The sequence below is a fragment of the Anopheles marshallii genome, chromosome 3, assembly GCF_943734725.1.
Source record: "Anopheles marshallii chromosome 3, idAnoMarsDA_429_01, whole genome shotgun sequence".
NCBI classification, from domain to species: Eukaryota; Metazoa; Arthropoda; class Insecta; order Diptera; family Culicidae; genus Anopheles; species Anopheles marshallii.
The window spans coordinates 43,144,622-43,167,923 of NC_071327.1; the positions used below are offsets into that span (position 1 = coordinate 43,144,622).

Below are 23,302 nucleotides of genomic sequence, written 5' to 3' on the forward strand. Positions count from 1 at the left end.
GCATTACTTTCGTTGGCCTTATTCCACCACCGGCACGTGTCGACCTGTTCATTTAAAAGCGTCGATCATATGGACTCGTTTGCCGGCATTTTTGTTTACTTTTGCCAAATCTTTCGCATAGTTGAATGATCAGCGGAAAGCATTACAAATCTCAAGGTGTTGTTTTGTTGAGGGTGATCGACTAGATTGAAACACAGATCGCATTAAAAAGCTTTCATCTTAGCATATCCGATGTAAACCATGAATAGTAACGCAACCATCGCATTCTGCATTGATGAGATTTGTATTTCACGCAGGTTTCGGACACATGTATGCACTGTAACATGTGGTCATATGATTTACTTTTAAGTATGTGATCGGTTCTTTTTAACAACAAGCTGTACTTACGAACAACTGGCCGTTGAATGAGCAATCCACCATACTGTTTACACTTCCATAAGCAGGATGGTGCGAATTTTCACACGTTTAGGTTATTTTTTGGTAACAAGATGCAAACCAGGCGTTTTACACGATGACGGATTTTCGTTCTTTTTCTACGGATTTTTTTTTAATTTATTTGTTTAAGCGATTTGATATCTTAATGAACAGTACCAACTTTAATCCAATACCAAGGCATTAATTGGAAAAAAATAATTCATTTGAAACATAAACCTTAATCGTTATCAGTGATACGCTTCATCCTTGTGGATGTTAAATAACTCCATACAGATCCAACAGTACCTATCATTTTAACACGCATACCATCACAACAATTAATTTCACGACAAGCGTCAGTGCATCGAAGACCTCATTGAGACCATCATACGATATACATTAGGAATAACCAGAAGTTAAGCTTACACGTGCCGGGATGTTATTGGCACGTTTTCATTTTTATTTCTAAAATAATATCCAACACAGCATTCACTGATGGGTTTCCCTTTTGATCTGTTGAAGGTCTTCGGACGGTTCAACAAGACCAACAATGCGTAGTGGGGGAGTAGCCTGGCCCTAGGAGTTTGTTTTAGCTGCGTAGACTGTGTTGAGTGCGAAGCGCGAACCATTACAGCCTTCCAATACAGTTCAAACAATATCTCCTTTTCAGTCGAATGTGTGCGATGGTACGGGCGTGATCGTGCACCGATGATGAATACGGTGGTGCAAAGTGGGCTAGTGCTTTCTGTGGCATTGTGTGGTGCATTGTGCGAGCAACTATACCGTGTGTATTACTTGTGAAGTTTGGTTGCGCAATTTTCATCTATTCATAGTTCATAGTTTTGAAATAAACGATTTTGTGTGTGTGTTTTTTTTATTTAACTTCAATCCCACTAGCCACTGAGAGGTATGCCAAGTTGCCACGAATATACGAGTACGATGATTTTTATACGTGTCGCCGGCGATATACCAATTTTGTTTATTGTGTCAGCGTCAGTACACTTCAGGACGATACGACGAACGAAGTGTGGAGAAACATCTCGGTGAATAACTTTTTTTTTCTAGCTCATGTGTGATTTACTAATACAACGGCAAAATTCAGCAATGCAAATTTGTTGTAGGTGCCAATCGCCTAACACGTACAAAAGTGTAGCGTTCATGAGATTTTTGTGCTGATAAAGAAGAAGTATAATAAAAACAATCTTTTTTACTAGCTAATGGTTGCTGTGGTGTAGTTCATGATAAGATTTAAATAAGACAATCTTGATATGACCCACTTAACAATGGTTGCTAATTATGTTTTTCATCATGGTGCACGTTTTGTTCAGACAACCTTTGACACCTCACCTGCCAGATCATAATTATTAATAAAGCGACCGATATCTCTGTTAACGTTCACAATGCCCCAGGCTACCACCTTCTTTTGTTCCATTTAAATTATATACACATATAAGTGCTTTGCTTACGTTTCACCAGCGTATGCACTACACCGTGCTTCTTTAGCGCGAGGTGAATGGTAATTTATTCAGTTCATTTGGGTATCAAAAATTCTTTTTTATGTTACTTAAACATATGGAAGAACTTGCTTGTGAATTAAGATTCTTATGGTAAAAAGTTTCTAAAAAGTTGCTCTTTATAATTTTAGCATCATAGAAGAAAAAAGTATCAACGGAGTGTTAGTGATCATTTTACCATTACGAATATCTGCAATCGATTGCTCGATTCGATTGCTTATCGACCTCTAAACACAACTTACAAATCCCTTCATATGTTCACCGACCAAATTTGAGCCGGTGGTTTTGACCATCGATGGTTTGCAGCTAGCCAACAGTAAAAGCGTAATGGTATATTCAATCACTGTCACCGATCAAGTGTTGGGTCACGGACGAGTCGAAAATATGTTTGAATAGCACTCAAATGGTTTAATGTCGTGATACAGCGGGAACACTCTTTCTCTCTCTCTCTCTTTCTTTAGAGCTAGGCTGCAAACGTTGAGAAATGAAAGGAACCTTATTCCATTTTTACTTTAGGGATATTCATCAGTTTTGCGACACCCGCGATCTTCTCCATGAATAATGCGTGGTATACCAGGTTGTGTGAGGTTGTGGCTGGTTGTCAAAGCTTTGAAGGATCATTAACAATGTGGTTAAAATAATGAGTGATCATTATTGGAATGTTTTGCATCGGTAGGGAAAGTGAGCCAAGGCGCTGTGCGTGGAATGTTGTTACAAACGATGAGGGTTAATATTTCATATAAATTAACATTGTTACACTGTTGCGTCTACTAACTGGGGTTGAGTAAGCGGTTGACTTCAAAAAAGTATATAAATAATTTATTTTACAAACTGGAATAGGTTCGGGTGGCGCGTAAAGATACGCGCATATATTTGACAATACATGTTGTTCATTTATTATTTCAGCAATTACAATCCAATCGAAGAAATTTTCCCCATGATCGGCTTGAAAGAGGACTGTGTTTAAGCGATCATTACGTTGGCGTAACGCTTGATCATAAAACCCCAACTCTGATTGCTACTTATCTACACCATCAAATCTACGATCGATATGGCCTCCAAAGTCATACCACAACTGAAGCATGTTGGACGAGATCAAGTTTTGAACAACAACGTTGTAAGATTCTTGACAAAATTAGTTTAGTTTTGCGATAAAGCACTACTTAATGTTGCACTTGCATTAAAATATTCTTTCAGCATTTGGTGAATATGTCTTTGCTTGTCTGTCAATCATTTTGTTGCTTACAACCTTGTGGGCAAGCTGGATCGATTTCAACGTTGGCTCGAAACATTTCTTCGTGGGTGCGTTTTCAATCAGAAGAAATATGCAACAATTGTGGAAAGCCCCCAAACCGAATGCGCTACCCTTTCTCGATGGGCTGCGAGCACTAGGGACGCTCACGATATTGGTAGTACACTCGCAACTGCCAATGATCCGGATGCCTGTATGGAACACCGAAGATTTGGAAGCGGTAAAATGATCTCAACTATGTGTGTGATCGTACGTGAGACGACTTAATAGGGGGCTTTTTATTGCTTTTTTATTGCAGCAAGCCAATCATGTAATTTTCCCATTAGTGAATTCCGGCAATACTCATATGATACAGTTTTTTTTCACGCTGGGTGGGATGGTGTTTGGAATCAGCTGCCTGAGACACTTCGAACGTTTTCCTTCATTCAGATTTACCTACTTTATTGACAAGCTGTTACGGCGTTTAGTGAGGTAAATATCAACATCAATACGCATCGAATAATCTCAAATATTTAAATAAGTTAACTCATGTATGCACGGTGGTGGATCCAACACGTTGGTGAGAGGAAAAAAGGGTGGTGGGCAAAGTCTTTGCGAAAGGAATGCCCGAATCTCAATATAGCTTTAATAGGAATCCCAGGCCCTCTAGGCAGAGGTAATGGAAATGTCGCTATAGTTTTGTCATCAGTGCCGAGGACGGTTTTAATTTGTGAGACATTGTAATGAATCATTCAAGAAGTGTTTTTTCGCTAGAATCTTCTTTGAGTTTTCCTGCAAGCCAAATGTGACTGATCTCGACAGACAGTTGTGCATATACAAATCTCTATCTTGTCAAGGTTCTTTTTCACTATTTGAAGTTTTTCTTTGATATTAATCTTTGATTTTGCGACACTGCACGGCTGCGTCTGAGTCCACCATAGGACTCTGGCCTTTCTACAGATAGTTAAAGATATTCTTAATGCCAGACCAGCCATATCGAGTGGATAAGAAGTACCTCGCCTTCTTCTCTCCGGTGTGACGCATGCAGTTTGAAAGAAGCTTCTAAAGCAGTTACATTACTAATTATGGTTGTGTGGCCATTACGAATGAACTAATAACTTTGTCAAATTTTTGCCGTGAATAACAGGGAATTTAACAGGAAAATTATTGTTGCACCTATTTTCTTACTCCAAGACATAGAGTAAAAAGTGAACTAAAAAAAAACAATTAAGTATACAATTTTTGGATGTGGAATTAGCAAATAGATTGCTTCTACTGGATGCGTCGTTTAGGTGCAGATGCTAGTTCATCTCATTGACTGTTTAATCCGTTCCGCTTTAAATTAACGGAAATATGTTGCCATACGTTACCATTTCAATTTGATAAAAAAAAATAAATTAAAGTTAAAGTCAGTTAAATAAACAAAAATAACGAACTTATTCCAATGAACTTACCACACTTTCGTGTACCACGCTAGCTTAACGAGAGCACCATGTTACAGATATTTCTTATTTCCTTTGTCAAATAATCAATCATACTATTCCTTAAAGTCCTAGCACTGAGCTTATAGTCAGTAAATTACTTTGGCGAAAATCTTTGATTGTCTTGTTTATTAGCCCCAGGTGTTCAGTTTTTGCGACCGATGATTTCCTAGAAGTGAGACCTACATGTCCAATCCAATGGAAAAGGGTTTGGTCAACGTTCGATAGAAACTGGTCCGATGATAACATATATATATTCGAAGTGATTGCTTCCTATTTTTCATTAACTCCCTCTGCTCATAGTGCTCTAGAAATGTTAATGTATTTTGTGTCTCTTAGTGCCTCGTAATTTCCATCGCTCGCTCGAGCCTGATTTTAAATGGTGCCTGTTTGATAAATGACTTGCTTGCTAGCAATCACGTTTCTTTAAATCTCGATATCTAGCGTTGTGTGGAACTTGGTTGGAATTAAATATTATAACCTAATTCAAGGGAGTGCAGTAACTGTTCACGCGTAACGCGATCAGACAACTATTTGATCATGTTACCCTCCCTTCCCTTCTCAATTTGGTGGCAACGTCTTGAGCTGCTTACCTTAGCATTTTGTCGTTCCTAGCCTCCAGTGGCGGGTTTAACGGTAAGCAAACTAAGCGGGTGCGGAAGCCCCTGAGGAGATGAAGTCCCAAGCTAAATCTTGACCTTATCCAGCAAGTGAGTTAAGCCAACGTAGGTGTATGCACATAGTGATGGATTATTTTGCATTTAGACCACATTTTTGGGCGGTCATTAAGGATCTGTTGTCCAGTAACAGTAGCTGGAAGCCATTTAAGACATGAAACAGTTTCTTTTAGTGTATCAAAAACGTAGAAACTTAAAAAGGATTGATTTTAACAATTCTACATAAAAGCTCCCTGCTGCCTTGTGGACAACCCATCTGGTAATAAATATTAACGGTCCGATCGAATCTGGTAACATTCTCACGGGAGATGGCGTTGTAGTCAGTCGAATTGTATGAAGTCGGATTCGATCGGGCCGAAATTGGGGTTCGGTCAGAGGTCACTGACCATGAATACTCAAAGATTCATGAATCCTCGAGATTCATGAATCCTCAAAGATTCATGAATCCTCGGAATTCATGAATCCTTGGAATTCATTAATCCTCAAAGATTCATGAATCATCGAGATTCATGAATCCTCAAAGATTCATGAATCCTCAAAGAATCTTGAATTCTCAAAGATTCATGAATCCTCAAAGATTCGTTAATACTCAGAGATTCATGATTCCACCTGAAAGATAATTTGAAACTTTTTTTTATTAGTTTTTGCTCCGCAACAAGACATTTTATACAGATGAAGTTATTGTTAGTACTACTAGCATTAACGCTAGCTTGCATAAACTAATCGAGCTGAATTTCATTCCAGTGACCTTTGCGTTGCCCTTAGAATAATCCCAACGTGTTAATGCGTTTTTGGAAACTAAAAATATTTCGATAGTTTAAAGAATAAATATAAATAAATATAGATCTTTGTTTCAGGGCAAAGAAAATTGACACGTGCGCTCTTTTATCTGCTGTCTTGATCTCGTGGCACTACTCTACCCACGTACCGTACTAATTTTCTGTTATTCGGACCGGAATCCCTTCAACATAGGCGAAAGACAGCGCAGTGCGTTTTTGTACATTAGCTTATTAGCGCATTTATTGACATCTCGTACATTCTTGAAAGTATAAACTTTCAGGCTCCTAGTAGGAATTTAAGACCAAGGCCAGTTTTTAGGGCATCGCAAAGTTACGGTCACTAGAATAAAATTCAGCTCGATTAGTTTAAGCAATCTAGTTTTAAGAATGCTGCTAACATTAGGGCAGTGCTACTAATAACTTCAACTAATATTTTGTCTTATTTTGCATGCAACAATATTAAAAAACACCCCATAATAATGTTTCCGGAGGGATTCATGAATCTCTAAGGATTCAAGAATCTTTGAGGATTCATGAATCTCTGAGCATCCTTAGATCAATCCTTAGAGAGTCGACTCCTGATTTGAATGACTCCTCGTTAATGATTCATATGAATGACTCTTCACAAAAGATTCTTAAGCACAACACTAAATCCAACAACTTCTAGTCAAAACGGACTGACTGTAATTGGTCACGAAAAACGGTTCTGGACAGTTGGCGTATGGTCGTCCGATATCGCTTCTACACAATTCATTCTATTGCATTATGATTATATACATTACATTATCTTCAATAGTTACCCCTCTCCTCCCCACTATCAGGGCCTCCAATAAACTAAACCCGCCACTGCTAGTCTCAGAAAGTTTTCGTTGTTGATGTGCTCCCAAGTACAGGTACCTAAGGTGTTCTAAGCATGACGAACGAGTAATTTATTTCCATCTTGAATTGACAACATTCCGAAACTCTGTGGAATCTGACAGTGCTGAGTAAATAAATGCCTCGTAAAGGAGCTAATGGCAGATTCTTTATTGCTAGCCGATTAATGAGGTTGTAGGATTCTAAGAAGGACTTTTTATAGCGCTGCTTGACCAAATGGTGACCTGGATTTCCTCATGCAGCGGGTAATTGTTAAAAAAAGGAGATCTTATCGTTTCATCGATCGATGCGCTCATAATTAACGTTCTTTGCCAATTAGTTTTAGCAATGGCTTTAGTGATAGAATCAAAATCGGATCCTTTTGAAATTCAGCACCCCAGCCTAAACCTGGCATGGTAAATTTATGTTTTGAAAATTCTGACAATATAGTATATTTGCAGAGATTGACCAGAAGTTGAAGTTGATATAAAGTTCTTGTGTTCTTGTAAAGTTCAGATTGTTTCTAGATGTCAGCGAATTTGTATGATGACTTTTAAAATGTTCTGAATTCTTAACACTATTATGCATTTTTCTCAAAGTTATGATAGGGATTCTATGAATCTTGTTAAATAAAAGAATTTACACTTCAATATATTTAAGAAGCGTTATACATTTTCAAATTGTTCTTCGATGACATTTAAAAAAAAAAGATATAATTAAAAAAAGACATTCAATGTTAAAAAGACTACGGGACATAGCTTTTGCATTCATTATGCATACAATGATCATCAAAGATAATATTGAAAATTTAAAACAATCTCATGCAAATCATACTATCAAGTCTATTTTTAGTAAAAACTTTGGACTTGTTTGGATCTGTTTGTTATTAATGTTTTAAAAACGTTACGGAATTACATTTACTTGGACACAACTGATTGATGATTCATATTCCAACAGATTGCTGCCAGCATATGTATTGATCATCATATACCAAGCAACATGGTATAAACGTATCAAGCGAGGACCGCTAGAGTATAAGTTTAACGATTACTGTCTGGAGAATTGGTGGTCCAACTTGCTCTTTTTGAACAACTACATTCATACCACAAAACCGGTAAGTAAATCTTGCACTGTTACAACGCTACCAGAACTTCGCTAATGCTGCTTATGATAATATAAAACAAATCTTCCAGTGTCTCCAGTTTAGTTGGTATTTAGGGGCAGATTTACAACTTTTCTTGATTGGTTCGGTATTGCTGCTGCTCGTGTGGAAGTGGCCATTTATTAAAGGATGGCTGATGCATGTAATGATTGCTGTTGCATTTTTCGTGCCAGGATATGTCATCTATACTGAATCAACTGAAGCTACAATGACTTTCGACATGAGGTAAATAAAATAACGCTTCGTTAATGACACGAACTTTTTACAACCAATTTTTAAACGAAACTTTCATTTTTGTCTACTAGGCATGCATTAGCGGAACTACGTACATACGATCATTTTTTGAAGTATTATCTACCAACGCATACAAACATTAGCGGATATTTCTTTGGCATAATCGCAGCATTGTTTTATACGATAGTTGTATCTACTCGTGCACCGGGTCAGGTTTTACCGATGCTTCAAAAATGGTTTAACGTATCGTTAGTGGCACTGTTTGGTTTAAATGTTTTCACCACATTGCTGCCGTTCGTGAACATAGATAAACAACATTCGCTTTTCCATGCGACTTATGGCAGTCTCCTGAAATGTTCGTGGGGCTGTAGTTACAGTTTACTATTTTTGGTTCTTGCACTGAAGGGCAAATCACGTGTTCTGGACGCGTTATCGCATAGTCTGTTGCAGTCTTTTGCCAAAATAAGCTACTGTGTATACATAGTACAGTACACCATAATATATGGATTATACACAAACTTTCCCATTCCTTTAACGTACGGTGGATTCAATCTGGTATGATCGTGTATAACAATTATGTTATCTTTTTTGGTGTTTAATTGACCGTGCTTTTTTCTTTTATTTTGCTTTTTTCTCTGTTGCAGCTTATATTGACATCAGCAGCGATTCTTCTAACCCTCATCTGCGCCTTGTTACTCTATCTAGCTGTAGAAGCTCCTCTTGTGCAAGTAGGTAATCAATGTGTGACATCGTTGTTAGGAGAATATAGCACTGCAGCGAAAGGTAAGTTTTAATGTTATGATGATCAGTACAAACATTACACATCATTAATTCACCGTTTGTATTCTTGCATTACGTATTTTGCAGATATCGAAAATAAACATTCCAAACAACAATGAACATGTGATAGAATGAAACTTGGCAGAAACGGTAGTTTGTGAACTAGTAGTCAGTATATCAATATGTAATCGAATGTAATAATATAACGGATGCTTTCTGAGCATAAGAAATATTACGGTTAAGTATTAATATTGAATAAATAATAACCAACAAAACTGTCCTGCCTTTGTTAAAAATAAAGTTCATTTTGTCACCTAAGCGCTACTTGAAAGAATGGTATACAGATTGTTGATGCTCGGATTTTCGAACAGGCGCTGCAAAGGAATGGCCTCCTAGCACGAGAGTCTGACAGCACCAAACCGATGGTTTCCACTTAAAATTACAGATTTACCTTTTGGGTTTGGCTCTGTGTGTTCCTCATTTTGTTGTGTTCTAATTAAAACAGGACCGATCACTGGGGGATGCCCTTGCCCTTGCAGTATATATTTTACTCTGAATGATCTTAGGCTGTCATTCGACTAATACGCATGGACGTCTACGTTTGTTTTCTTTTCGGATGGTATTTTACCGTGCGAAAGTCGTTACTGAACATGGTGTCGTTATATTTTACACACATTTTGCTAAGTACGGTTACGGTCCAAAGGCGCTTGTGTTGGTAATGTTCTCTAAATAGTCAATTAATTGTAAAATTAAATGTATAATGTTGGGTTCGTACGCAGCCGGAGAGCATTCACGTGGGCTCTCCGCGACAAGTCTCTCGCCGGTTGAGTAGTACAAGTGTCCAGGGATGAGAGAGAAGGACGATCTGGATATCGTCTTCTCGTCTTCGATCAGGATGCGGAAGTCGGGTTTAAGCAGCGGAGGGATAACGTGGTGGTGATGTGGTACTGCACACTATTTTAATAAACTATAAGTATTTGTTTTATGTAAAGTTATTTACGTTGTGTCGTCTCGATTACTTTCGGTTACCACAATATCACCAAAGTAAGATATAACTATACAAACGATTGAGGTAATTGAGAAACTTGTAATGGAACGTGATATAGAAACGGTCCTGTGGTATAAACGACGGACGCCTCCATAAGAAAGCTCTATGAACGCTATAACCTTTCAAAGGCGATGAATGCACTATGAAATTATACAATCGAAACTAATTCATGAGAGTATAATGAGTAATTAATTAATGTAACATGACTTTGGCTCAGCCTTATGGTACCGAATCGATGAAAACCAATCTGAAAAATGTAAGCTGATGAGGTTTCCTCTGTATTGTTTATCCGTTTTGCCCAAAAGTTCAAGTAATACGGGTTGATCTAAAAATGGTTTTCATTTTTAGATTGCATACAAAATATAAAGAAAATTTTCTTCGTGGAATTTGGGATTATGCAAAACGACAACAAAAAAGGGTAAAAAATGATGGTCTAATTTCGGAGTTACTAAAATTACCATAAGTTTAATAATTCTTTCATATTCAAATAGCATCGTAAAACGGACGTTCCTTAGCTGTGAACCTAATACGTTTTTACTTACATGTACTTTATTACTTCGTGTATCAGATTTATCAAATAAGGACTATTCTTTAGATAAACCAATAATTAATTGTGACATGATTTCATATATGACTTTTCACTATGACACTCTAACGGAAGCGAGTCGGAAAGTATAATGTTCTAAACATTACTTTGAGTACATTACTTATTCAAGTGCTGGCATTTGTGGCAAGACAGTACATGAGCACCCTTTACAAAACAATGGATAATATATATTCCAGTACATTCGAAAGTTTCTATTGTTTCAGACTAAGGTTGATTCACTTCCTTATCAAACAGGCCCTATACATTACCACTAAATGGTTGCTTAAACTACATTTTAGCTCATATTTCAACGTCATGAGTTGAACGTAACTAGATAAAACTGCATTCTTTTATCTCAGTGGAAGAACGGATTTGTTGATTGATCATTTTGAGATTTTGTTGTGCACAGTACTTGCCGCTCTAAATGAAAATCGTATTCTAGCTGTACGCCTGTCAGTGTATACACGGCAGGGATCTGAAACGTGTAATACATACGACACATATGATTAATATTCAATGAAGTTAACAACTACCATAGGTTAACTTACTTCGGTGGCATATTGTTTTAGAGCGGGATTGAGTAAAAATGGTACGCCTTCCACGTCGGTATGTATGTTCAGGGTACCAGTTGAATACATAGGTGGTTTTGGGGCTACTCGTTTTGGTGAAAGCTGATATGATGGTGACAGTTGTACGTATTCGTAGTCCTGTGGTTGTGTTGCTGGTGCCTGCATCGTAATAAATAATTTACAATCAAATGGGATCAAATCACAGTGGGAAAGGGGTTATGCAGATAAATTACTGTGCAAAATCGTACATTACTTACATTTGACTGCACCTTCAAGTTTTCGATAGTTTTCTCCAGGTCAGTTATGCTCTGACGCGACGGTACACTGGGAGATGGACGATGTGGAACTGGAGACGATTTATAGCACACTAGAATGCCGTTTATATCCCTAAATAAGCATGAATCATTGTTTTAATGGACGGTAACATATGTTAGGTAAAATAGCAGGTTCCTGTTCCTTCTTACCCGGCTAGCGTAAACCCTTCAGGTGCTTGACGAAGCCTAGAGCACAGAATAATATCCGTCACGGCTTGCTTGGTGGACCCCTTCTTGGCCAACCGATACACGAGTTGTTTTTTACGCCATGCCTTCTGTTCCGTGTCAGCAGTTCTTGTAAGCTGTGAGAAACCCTCAGGTGTGATTTCTTTCTCGTTTATTATTTTCAGCGTCTCTACTATGTAGCCGGGCAGTCCTTCCGATTTTGATTGACATAAATAGCGGGTCGTTCGTTTGCCAATCAGCATTTTTTCACGCCATAAATCAGCATCCTGATCTTGGTCGTGCGTCTTATTGATGGGTTGAAAGTTCTTTGGACACTTTTCAAATTCTTCCACAAGTTGCAGCGACGTTATGGGTCGATTATCGGGTAAAGCGTCGATTACAGTGTTGAGAATGTTTCTTTGCTGTTGCGTGCTGGATTTTAACATTTTGACTCTGGAATCGATTGCCAAGTGATCGTCGAGGATTGTATTTTGCAGTACACATTCGATGCCTGAAATAATAAAATAATTTGTGAGTACATCATAGTAACGAAATAAGTAAAAAATTTATTATCCCTATTTGCAAACATCGGAACATTCTGAGCTTCAATTTCGTTGGATAGAAGTTATACCATGCGAGACATCATAAAAAAATAGATTAAAAATTTATTCACCTACAATACAACTTCTTATCTTGATGTCAGCTATCAGATGGAATTTCCAATTCTAGGCTTTTTTCCTGAAGATTGAATTCCACACTCCTCATCGATGGTAACAATCTATGTTTGTGATGATTTCAACATACATACACATACTTCTACAGAACTTGACAATCTTTGTGTGTGTGTGAGCATTCTTTGTGTTCTATCGCGAGACCCGAAAGGCTGGTAGTAGTTTCAATTAAACGGAACGAAACCTCGACACAATCATTTCAAACCAACTTTGTTATAGTTATTGAACTCAATATAGGTTCCATATTGTACGATAAAACAGCCAAAAGTCTATAGAACATTCTGCATAACGTGCAATATTTCACTTACGTGCAATTAACACTTGGCTGTTTTTTTTAATTGCAGAATGATACTAATGAATACAATACGTACAGTTTGGCTCAATTGCAGGTGCTTTTTCTCGTGTTTAACTTAGTTCTGAACTTTCCAGTCTGAGTCATTGGAGATTCCAAAATATTGTACTCCACAAACGTAAATAAATCACAGTAGAGCTTGGATCGTGTGCGTTCGAAACAAGCAGAACGAAACATCAAACTCAATGAATGACATATCACATCATGACAATTCGGGATGTCATTCGGAAACCATATTCTGACAGCACGGTTTTAAATACCGGCAGAAAATCGTGCAAATATCGAGGAAAATTATCTGATATACTACCCAGTTTATTGTTTATGCGGATCTGGCCAATAGAAATTAAAAGCTAAATAAACGGTATGGAAAAGCTTGTTTATCAGCCACAATGATTAATTAACAGAGTATTCTACAGCTTTCATGCGGCATTTGCTAAAGTCTCAAAGTGATATATTCCTAAGGATATCGCAACGCGAAACATTCTACTGAACTAATGGTTCAATATGAAGAAACAGAACAAAAACAATTATTACTCACAATGTTCATTTTTTATGTTAAGCGTGTTCGTAGAAGGTAGCGTTTTTTATTCAATGTGTAATCGTGAGCTGATTTCGATTGACAGCTAGCAGAAAGAGCGCCAAACAATCGAAACACTAGCAGTGACAGCTATATTTGATACACTGATGTAAATAAACGCGTTTTTGTAAAAGCGATTTTTATTCTACAAACAAGTATTTTAGGGTACCGAGCGGCCGTCAAAATGTCGGAAGACTTTGATATATATGCAGATCTCGAGCAGAACGACAGAGAAGTTGAAAAGGTTTGTTACGATTCGCTTCGGGTGCTGGCACCATTACAAACCATCCTTCCCTGAAACATAACATTCATACGTTGCGTACATTTTAGGATAACAAGGAGCTTGCTGCATTAAAAATGCGCATAAATGAACTTCAAAAACAGGTGGAAGATGCAGAACAACAGAAAACAGATATCATCAGAAAGAATGAAATATTGCTTGAAAATGTGTCTTCGCTTCTGTTGACTGCCAAAGCTGAGATTAAGCGAAAGGATACAATGATTAGTGATTTAAGGAAACAATGTGATAATGTTGTTTTCAGGCGAAAAGGACATGTTAACCAATGTGTTAACAATAGGACTAGGTTTACGCAAACATCTTTAAAACATACGCTGAATATTGGCGTGCAGACGTTACCCGTTGGATGTAATGATCCTTTATGCAACAAAAGCAAACATACTGAATCAAGCCAGAATCGGGATCGAAATCGTGAGCGTGAACGAGTGAGCAAAAGCCAAATGGTCCAAGAACGAGAACTAAATCAAGGCCGTGATAGATCGGCCAACAGAGAAATTGAACGGTACCGTGATCAGGAACGAAATCGTGATCGTGATCAGGAAAGAAACCGTGATCGTGATCGCTACCGTGATAATGATAGAGAACGTGATCGCGAAAAGCGCGGTGAGCGAGATCGAGAAAAGTATAGCGAACGATATCGCAAAAGATCGCAAGAACGGACCCGTTATAAAGAACAGCATAGCTATGAGCGCAGTAGTGATAAAGAAACTCATGGTTATTTCACCCGTAATAAAGACCAAAAGCAAAACGAAGTACATACACGGCATGAAGAGCGTAGTTATGAAGAAAGGCAAGCACCTGTCCACTCAAGAGTGAATGAAGTTAACGAACACAATAAGAATAATGCAAAGTTTCCTGATGCTAAAGGTACGTTCCTCGAGACCCGCAGCGAAAGCAGCAAAGCAAGTCACAGTCGGACGCAAGAATTTAAAGGTAGTAAAAACCCTAACACAGTGATGAATACAGATTTAAATCATGTAAGTTATCGTAAGTCACAAAAAAACATTGCCAGCAATACCAGAGAGTTTGTATCAGACACAATGGAACGATCAGCAATTAGTGAATACAACCCAGTTGTAAAAGAAACATTTCAATCAGCGAAACTGGTAGATGCTAACAATGAACGAGTAGAAATTGAAATGTCTTCTAAGCTTGAGAACCAAACTGTGGTCGATACCTGCGATAGCGTCGATAATGAAGCTATGTGTGGATCTAGCAAAACATCTAAGAAAGACCAACAAAACGTGGAGTCAGGTGCGGCAGCAATGAAAGAGATTGAAAAGGATAGCAGCGAAGGTGACAAGAATGATACTTTACAATTACAAGACAATCATGAAGAAGCTAGTGTAAATAGGCAACAGGTTGGAACATCACATAGTACAGAATCGCCAAAATTTCCAAAAAATTCAATCCTCAATGCTTCATGTAACGATAATGGATCCATTTCGGAAGATGATCGGTTAAGTACAAACGGTAGGAAGGTAGATATATTGGAATCTACAGAATCAATTAATGGTATATTATCTACGGAGAAGGAAAATGATGAAACGAATTCAAATGAGGAACATGACACACTTCCGAGTGCTGCCATCTCAAATCCACCAGTAATGTTAAAAGAATCTAGTAGCTCTGCTGTTGCGTTTAGTTCGGAAGATCTACGAAGTATTCCAGTAGATATAATACGTAGCGACGACAAAACGGGAGGTAGTAAGGACATTAATTCAAGCGTAGAAATAAAACACGTTCAAACATCATTAAAGAGCAAATCAAAGCCAAAACCCACTGTTGAAGTTTTGCGAAACGATGTTACTAAAAAGTTAATACAAAATGAGCTTTGCCAAATAACATCATCAAATGAACCACTAATAACATCAATTCAAAACATTGAAAATGAGGGTCAAAATGCGGACGTTTGCAAATTGAATACCTGTCCTGCAGCAAACAACCATATAAGCAATGACGATGCAAACCAAACAGATAAGACACAAGCATTACCATGTTTGGAAACAACCATAAACGTGGAAGCTCCTCATAATGAAATTGGGAATGAACCAGATCATACTTTAATGCTCGGAAATATGGGATCAAGCAATGAGCTGCCGTTAGTCAACGATGCGGTGGATGAACTATCTCACAAGAACAACTTGTCAGTAACAACAGTAGCTGATATTGATACTTTAAACGAAAAACCACGGAATCCACCCGCTGCAGTTTCTTTGGCTGACAACGCTTTGCATAGCTTTGGCCTGCGTGATAGACGTTCCAATAGTTGCTACTCGGATGTGTTGGAGAGCGAAAGACCACCAGAAACAATGTCAATACAAACATACTTTATGAATTTCAACGTGCTAGAGGTTGCAAATGAAGTGATCGTAGGCAACGAACAATGTTTGCCCTGTGTAGAACCGGTTAGCGAAAGCGAGTTAGTACCATTGAACGAAGCGACCGCTTTGGTTGCAGTTAAAGAAACTAACGAAGTCCAAAAGAACCCCAAAACATCTACAGCAGAGATCGTTCGTGAACGGTTACGGAAGAAGAGCAGTGCAATTTTACAAAAAGCGTCGAATCGTAGCAGCACAATATCGATGCCAGCGATTCCTCTGAAGCGTAGGTTGTCCATTGATAGTGCAAGCATAGCATGCAAAAAGTACAAACTTAATACCGTAGCACAAGTAGACGGGAAAAAGCTCTGCGTTTCGCCATCTGGCAAACTTTCGTCTACGTACTTTTCGCAGATTGATTTACCAATAACTTCTGCGCTGGACAGTATACCGGCTAAGTTAAGATCGCCGAATTTCAAACAGGAAAGTCATGGTATGCTTAACACTCCAATGGTAGTGGTTCATTCGCCGGCAAAACCATCGCATGAACCGAACGAAAATGTTCAAAACAACTACTACTTATTGCCTTTGGGCGATCAATCATCCCTACAGAATATCATGGACTCGCTGCTACAAACGCCCATTAAGAATGAATTGACCGACAATGTTTCACCTCCGTGCGAAAACGGTGCGAGCGAAGAAGGCAAAGGACAAAGTTTGGCATCGAAAAATTACGAAAATGTAGAAATATGTTCAACACCGGTTAGCACTAAACCGTTGTCACGATTGTCGCAAGATGCTGCAGCGGCAAATCCATTGTGGCGTATGCCATCTATTAGTATTACGGAACAGAAAAGAACGATCGGCGAACCCAAAGATTCCCTCATTCCTTCAGATTTAGACACCGATCGTGAAGGTTCGATTATTGATAAGACGGAGAAAGCCGTACACAAGGCTTCGTCGGAGCATACAACGCACTTGTTAGGCAAACACGATGCTGACAAATTACCTGCTAATCATGCTGGAAAACAAAAAATACTTCAAAGTCCAAAGCAAATACTAAGAATACCATCAGCAACTCAAGATAGTAGCTGTTTAAATGTAAATAATAATTACGAAACTTCATCGACTAAGGAAAAGATCAAGAAAACGAACGTGGTACCAGTTGCTGGCATAAGCCTCGAAAACGACACTGCCAGTGTACAACAGCCCAGCAAAACTTCAAACTTAACTGATGTTTCGATTAATGTGCCACAATCTACAGTGTTTAAAACTCCGGTAATTATATCGAAATCCACACATACTAAATCACGAACAACTGCAAACTCAAGAAAAACCAACGAAATAATGAAGGTGAAGGACCAAAACAGCAAATCAGTGGAAATAATCCCGAGCAAAAAAGCACGTCAAAAGCCGACAGTGAATGTTGATGCAGGAAAAATAACAGTGACTCAAAGCTCAGCCATACCATCGACGAGTAGTTCTGGTAATAAAATTATTAGTGAACCATCCACAAAACGCCAACCAACGGCGTCACAAATTCAGCGACTTCGGCAGCAAAAGAACGACGATGAAAAGCGAACAGATGTAAGCGGAGTGCAGAGAAAGGTTGCAAAAGACAAAGCCCCGGTTATTAGTGTCACTGAAAATACATTGCCAGTAGCGGAATGTAGCTATACTGAAGTTGGAAAAATTAACCCACAGGACGCTCAGTCGACGGTAATTGTCAACAGTGTACAGAGGCTTAATCAGCAAACTCAACCGGAACCATCAGTGCCAGTCAGTATGTTATCTACTACTAACACTTGTGATAAGAAAATCGTTGAAGCAGAACGTTCTCAACGCGTAATAAGCAACGTTACCCTAAACCTATCTCTAGCGGATAGCGAGACAAATAGTCCCAGCATTCGCAAGCGTGACACACCGGTACGGCATGTTCGAGAAATGCGAATAGTTAAGGAAAGCCCTTCATTAATGCGAGTTTTTATAACGAGAAAATAATATTCGTTCCGAAGGTAATGCGTTAAGGTGAGGAATTGTATGACAAATTGAGTTGTTATTGTGCTCTGAGTTATGTACTATTAAGACTGAACTTTTGTTAAACGTTTAGACGTTTAATATAAATTAAAATAAAATGTATGTTAAATAATTTGCTAAACGATATTCGAATTGTAATCAGACACTGAATTAGATTGAAGGAGTAACATGACCGCTTAATGGTGCATTTGTGTTGGATGAAGTAAGACATCAGAGAGCACAAATAATCCTTGCTTTAATCAAAACTGTCCGAATGAGCTGTACAAATTCAGCAATTTCAGCAGCAATTATTCACATGGTTATTGTCACTCCATATTGGAATGTGATTGTCCCCAAGGTGATAATTTAAAATAACTTCCAATGCTTACAGTAACATAATTCCTCATACTATGTTTCCTCATTAATGTGTTTTCCAAAAGGTGCTTCTCTCTTCTCTCTGCCTTTGTCCGGAAAAGTCCCATGTATCCCCATACCCGTTTCCGGTTGATTTTGTCTACTCTTTTAACGTGTTAGTCTTAAATCGTGTGTCTTTAGTCCGTCATCTTGGGGTTCATGTTGACACTAAGCTCTCGATTCTCACATTAACGAGCTAAGTGGAAAAGTGATCAGTACTTTGGGACTCGTTCTCACTGTTAATTTTATTCATTCTAGAAGTCTGTTGTTATATTCGTTCGGCTTTGGAACACTCACATGTGCTCTTGGTTTATTAAACGTCTGTAGTTTGTTTAAATGAGGTGCAATGAGGTCGTCTTCAATAGTTAATTAGTAGTAATAGTTATTTTCGATATCGATGTATCCATCCAATATCCAATATCGATATTAAAGATCAGATCTAGTCGTGAACGGCATACATCCTAGGTCCGACCTTCGTGGAAAAAAAGTTATGGTATACACATGCTCACATGCTGTTGGGTTGTCTACAGTTATACTCTACACTCTCTAGATTGTACCAATAATATATTTTGAAATGTCGGTTGTATTCGAATAACGAGCCATCATTAATCTCAAACGCGCACGGGTGTTGTCTTTACTTCACCAAACTTCGTTGCCATGATGTGAAAGATCAATATTAGACGAATAAAAATGAACTCGGTCAAACTAATATCTTCCAGAAGTTACACCAAAATACTAGTTCGATATTTGTATTGTTCTGATTCACTTATACCTAGCATATTTAGCAAAATAAGGAGGATTGGATGACTCGTTTATCCAAATACCCTACTCACCCAACAGTGAGACATAGAATAGGTCCTATGTCATACATCTATTGACGTCTATACTTTACAGGTACAGGTATAGAACCGGTGTAAGAAACTAAATAGTACCCAGGGTCTAGCCCCCGCCGGAAGGCCGTCGTGGATCTATAGGCATCTATCTGTAGAATCGTGGACGCTTTGTGGAACCTACTTATACTCGCAGGCCGGACTAGATTAAACTGCCGATCTAATTAACCTCGTGTAACCACGTAGCCGACTACGGAATAATCCAAGAAATAAATCGGATACTACCTATTGCTAGTGCACAATCCTCAACAATTGAGTGGTTTTTATCCATGATATACGGGACAATTACTTCCACTGTTAACCTTTTGATAGCGTACTCGTCGTCATCCTTTTAATCCACTTGTTCTGACATGCACATGCATTAATGTTCTCTAGTATATATTTCTGTTTGTTTTTTTCCGTTTTATTATTCTGTAGCATTATAATTAAGTACACATAAAAGTTTTAATTTAATAGATAGATTTTTAAATCGTTTTCGTATACATGCTTTCGTTTCTTACTCCCACTTGTTCGTTTTTTTAGTTGTGTGCTCTTTTTCTTACGTGCTGCTTCGCGTTCGTAGGTTTTTGTTTGTTTGCTTAATAATTCTTTAAAGGTTCTATTAATTAGGGAGGTGAGGAGAAATCCGTTTTTTGCGCTCTATTTCTCTCTCTCTCTCTCTCTATCCCCTCACACACGCTTTTTCCATAAATGCACCGCACCTTCATTGCCCTGTGCAGATACACACACAATCATTTTTGGAGACACTATTTCGCGTATGAGCACTATAATAATTGCAATAAATGTTTTTATGTTTTATGGAAATTAGATGTGGAAAACAAAATTAGAAAGACAAATATAAAACTGTGGTTTTGGGATGTGTTGTTTTTTTTTTGTTAATTTCCGCCGCTATTTCGGATCTATTAAAAATCCTCTTTTTCTATAAGAAAAAGTGTAAAATACATTTTGATGTTTCTGTTGTTTACAGTGAACATCATCTACATGCCGAGTCGGTTTAGTTTGGTTAACAATACCGTTTTTTAATAGTAAAAACCCAAAGAGTAAAAATTCTGCTCGGCACGCCCTCTAAAACCGACGGGAAACAAACCAATTAAATTGATTGCAATGTGTGATGAAAAACAAAGGTGTTACAGTAATTCCATTCTATTCAATCCAATTGCAAAATGCATTTAAAGCTGACACAACGTGAATTTACAGTGTTCACCATCGTAACGCGGCCACGCCATTGTGCGAAAATGCCGGGCTGTTTTCGTATACCTGAGGGAGTCTTAGTTTTCCATAGATAAATCCAGTTTTATCCACGCTTCATAGGTTTGTTTCATTTTACTGTTTTGTTTCTAATGTAGTTTGTTTTTGTTCTAAGCACTGTGTTGCTGAGAAGAAGGTTCTTTAAAAAGCATTTTAAATTCTTCCAAACGAAAAAAAAAGTTAACTGACCAAGTTGAAACAATCTTTGCTACAATGGCTTTGCATTGATTGTTTGCAAGTCAAGCACCCTGAACAAAACCCTTTAAAACATATGTCAAACATTTTGTGCTTTGTTTTTGTACATGTTTAGTATAATTTGCCATGGTGTTGATTTCAACAAACATTACAATTATTGTTATCATTCATCAGTACGTTCTGAGTGAAGAACGTACATCTTATGCTTCGCACGTGTGCACTTCTGAACGACTATGCAACATCATCGTCGTCGTAATAGAAAATAAATTTGAATACGTTCTATATCAATGCAATTCGTTCGGTAAGCTTCTCCATTGTTGTGTGTGTGTGTTTTTTTGCCCTTCTTTACTACACTGCACAGAGACCTTTTCACTATTCACAAAGGTGTCAGTATAATTTGTAGTGTGTAATGAATAGTTTCTTTTAAATTACTTCCTTAATAATTCGTATACAAATGATTTGTTTGCTTCTCTTTGTTTGCATTTCTGCATATAAGCGGCGACCCAACACACCTCTACTTGCATTTTAAGTATCGTTATCTTACGTGCGCTGCCATATTTCACTTTCACTGAGTATTTCTAGAAGATTTGCATTTAGATACACATTCCATACGTATATTGTCGTTGACGTTTCAGACGTTATTTTTTTGTTATTTTGAGTGTGGGTGTATGTGTTTGTTTTCTTTTTTTTAACCAGAGACATTGTACATCCAGCTATGGTTATAACCGATGTTTAATAATTAGAAACTCTCCATTTGCCACTAGCTAATCTGACTAATTCACACAATTCAAGTTGACAGAAATGGAAAAAATAATGCAACCTATTTTACACACCAAATTTATTGTTTTTTCACTGTTTACTTTGCTAATATGCCACGTATCAACTGAATGGGTATGCATTTTCTTCACAGAAATATGATCTCAAATAAAAGATGAATGTGTGTTGTTGGAAAGCGTTCAGTGGAGTATAAGTTTTAACCAAACGGCAAAACAAATACTGTTCTTTTAAAACTATCCTGATGTTCGAAAATAGGAAAATGTATTAATTTTAAATCATACTATTTGTTCAGCAAACACGTTTTCTAAAAACATACAACAGAAAAAGCAAACAGAACCTACTAAAAATGTGAAAAACAAACAAACAAAACGACACGCACACGTTCCAGAATGTGTATTGCAACAAAACAAAACATCAGCGAACTGTGGGTCATGCAAAGAGAATTTATCTCATACAGAAAAAAATGCAACAAACATTAGTGTAACGAAACTAGAAAAATAGAAACGAAAAGAAAATGATTTCTGTGTCTATTAAAGGCTTCCTGATTCCTGGGAAAAATGATCCTCAACAATCGTTTTCCCCCGTTCTAGCAGATATTGGCCACACAGTTTGGTGTGTGGTAGTGTATATGGGGGAAGATTCTTACTATTTATTACATTTTAATTACGTATATAATTTGAATGTTTTTGCACCGCAAACATTGCAACCGGTGCTGACAACTCGCGCTAAAGAGTTAGCGTGTACTTGCCGTTTGTAGTTTGATGGTAGACACAATTCAGCTGATCAGTAGATCAAACTTCTCCCAAAACCTGCAACTTGCGCATGCACTAATCCTTCCTAGTCTGCGAATGTTCTGTCACTCCTTTAATGCTCTATTGCGACAACGAATCGTTCAAGTTTTGCTTTAACTTCTTATAAGAAATAAGCAAATTTCTGCTAAAATAATGCACATGCATGATGACCTTAATCGTTCAAATCGTCGAATATTCCCTAAAATGAAATACTAATAAATATATATATATACCTTTTAATGTATAACTTTTCCACAGTTTGGCCGAATCCCGCGCGTGCTACCGTTTCAACCGTTAGCTTCGTTTTTCGTGTTTTTTGTTTATTATATGAGATACATTTTTTTCTCATTTTTTACATTCCAACTTCGATGTAGTCACAATTATTGTGTTGATGTATTTTAGTGTCAGGTTCATAAGATATTCATCTTTCGTACGTACTTGTGCAAAGTATTGTGGTTTCTTTTTCTGTTCATTCATGCTGGTTTCATTGTTTTCTGCTGTTGCTATCATTCACCTTATGTAATCCTATCAACTAATGGTATACACAGTAGTTTTGTTTTCCAGCTTTACCTACAATTCCATTTTTCTTCGGATTTTCTTTCTGTTTTGTTTGTTTATATTCAATGTCCATCAATTATACCAGAAAAAATATACCGCCATTTTCACAAACTCACACTGGCAGTATTCAATACTAATGTTCGTTACATTCACTTTTAAACGAAAATCTTCTTTAGAACAAATAAAAAAACATACTAATCACCTTCAGGAAATGAATATTGCTTATAGAAAAAGAGAATAATATTTTTTATCATTTTGTAAAGGATGTGTAATCAAATGTGATAATTGGTAAAAAGTGCTTAATTTATGAGATTCAATAAAAATG

The 23,302-nt window shown here is 37.5% G+C and overlaps 3 protein-coding genes across 3 annotated transcripts; 2 read left to right on the plus strand and 1 right to left on the minus strand.

The window, feature by feature from the left end:
* Positions 1-1,122: 1,122 nt before the first annotated feature.
* Positions 1,123-9,246, plus strand: LOC128712638 (regulator of hypoxia-inducible factor 1-like). The gene is made up of 10 exons (XM_053807528.1): positions 1,123-1,198; positions 1,312-1,457; positions 2,835-3,045; positions 3,126-3,400; positions 3,479-3,651; positions 7,909-8,065; positions 8,145-8,338; positions 8,419-8,902; positions 8,992-9,130; positions 9,215-9,246. Exons 1-10 carry the CDS (start codon positions 1,123-1,125, stop codon positions 9,244-9,246), a joined length of 1,887 nt encoding a protein of 628 aa, XP_053663503.1.
* Positions 9,247-11,116: 1,870 nt separating this feature from the next.
* Positions 11,117-12,255, minus strand: LOC128713668 (multivesicular body subunit 12B). Its single transcript, XM_053808531.1, has 4 exons — positions 11,795-12,255; positions 11,588-11,717; positions 11,310-11,489; positions 11,117-11,236 (listed from the first exon to the last, which is right to left on the minus strand). Exons 1-4 carry the CDS (start codon positions 12,253-12,255, stop codon positions 11,117-11,119), a joined length of 891 nt encoding a protein of 296 aa, XP_053664506.1.
* A 1,398-nt stretch (positions 12,256-13,653) lies between these two features.
* On the plus strand, positions 13,654-18,089 carry LOC128712639 (uncharacterized). The gene is made up of 2 exons (XM_053807529.1): positions 13,654-13,713; positions 13,800-18,089. Exons 1-2 carry the CDS (start codon positions 13,654-13,656, stop codon positions 18,087-18,089), a joined length of 4,350 nt encoding a protein of 1,449 aa, XP_053663504.1.
* The last annotated feature ends 5,213 nt before the right edge of the window (positions 18,090-23,302 follow it).

Bases quoted from the DNA above. Each gene is read 5' to 3' on its own strand.
- LOC128712639 (XM_053807529.1), top strand. From the start codon at position 13,654: ATGTCGGAAGACTTTGATATATATGCAGATCTCGAGCAGAACGACAGA. The intron at 13,714-13,799 runs GTTTGTTACGAT...CGTACATTTTAG, and splicing joins ACGACAGAGAAGTTGAAAAG to GATAACAAGGAGCTTGCTGC.
- LOC128713668 (XM_053808531.1), bottom strand. From the start codon at position 12,255: ATGTTAAAATCCAGCACGCAACAGCAAAGAAACATTCTCAACACTGTA. The intron at 11,490-11,587 runs GTAAGTAATGTA...ATTACGATGCAG, and splicing joins ACTTGAAGGTGCAGTCAAAT to GCACCAGCAACACAACCACA. The intron at 11,237-11,309 runs GTAAGTTAACCT...TACACGTTTCAG, and splicing joins TAAAACAATATGCCACCGAA to ATCCCTGCCGTGTATACACT.
- LOC128712638 (XM_053807528.1), top strand. From the start codon at position 1,123: ATGATGAATACGGTGGTGCAAAGTGGGCTAGTGCTTTCTGTGGCATTG. The intron at 3,652-7,908 runs GTAAATATCAAC...ATATTCCAACAG, and splicing joins CTGTTACGGCGTTTAGTGAG to ATTGCTGCCAGCATATGTAT. The intron at 8,903-8,991 runs GTATGATCGTGT...TCTCTGTTGCAG, and splicing joins CGTACGGTGGATTCAATCTG to CTTATATTGACATCAGCAGC.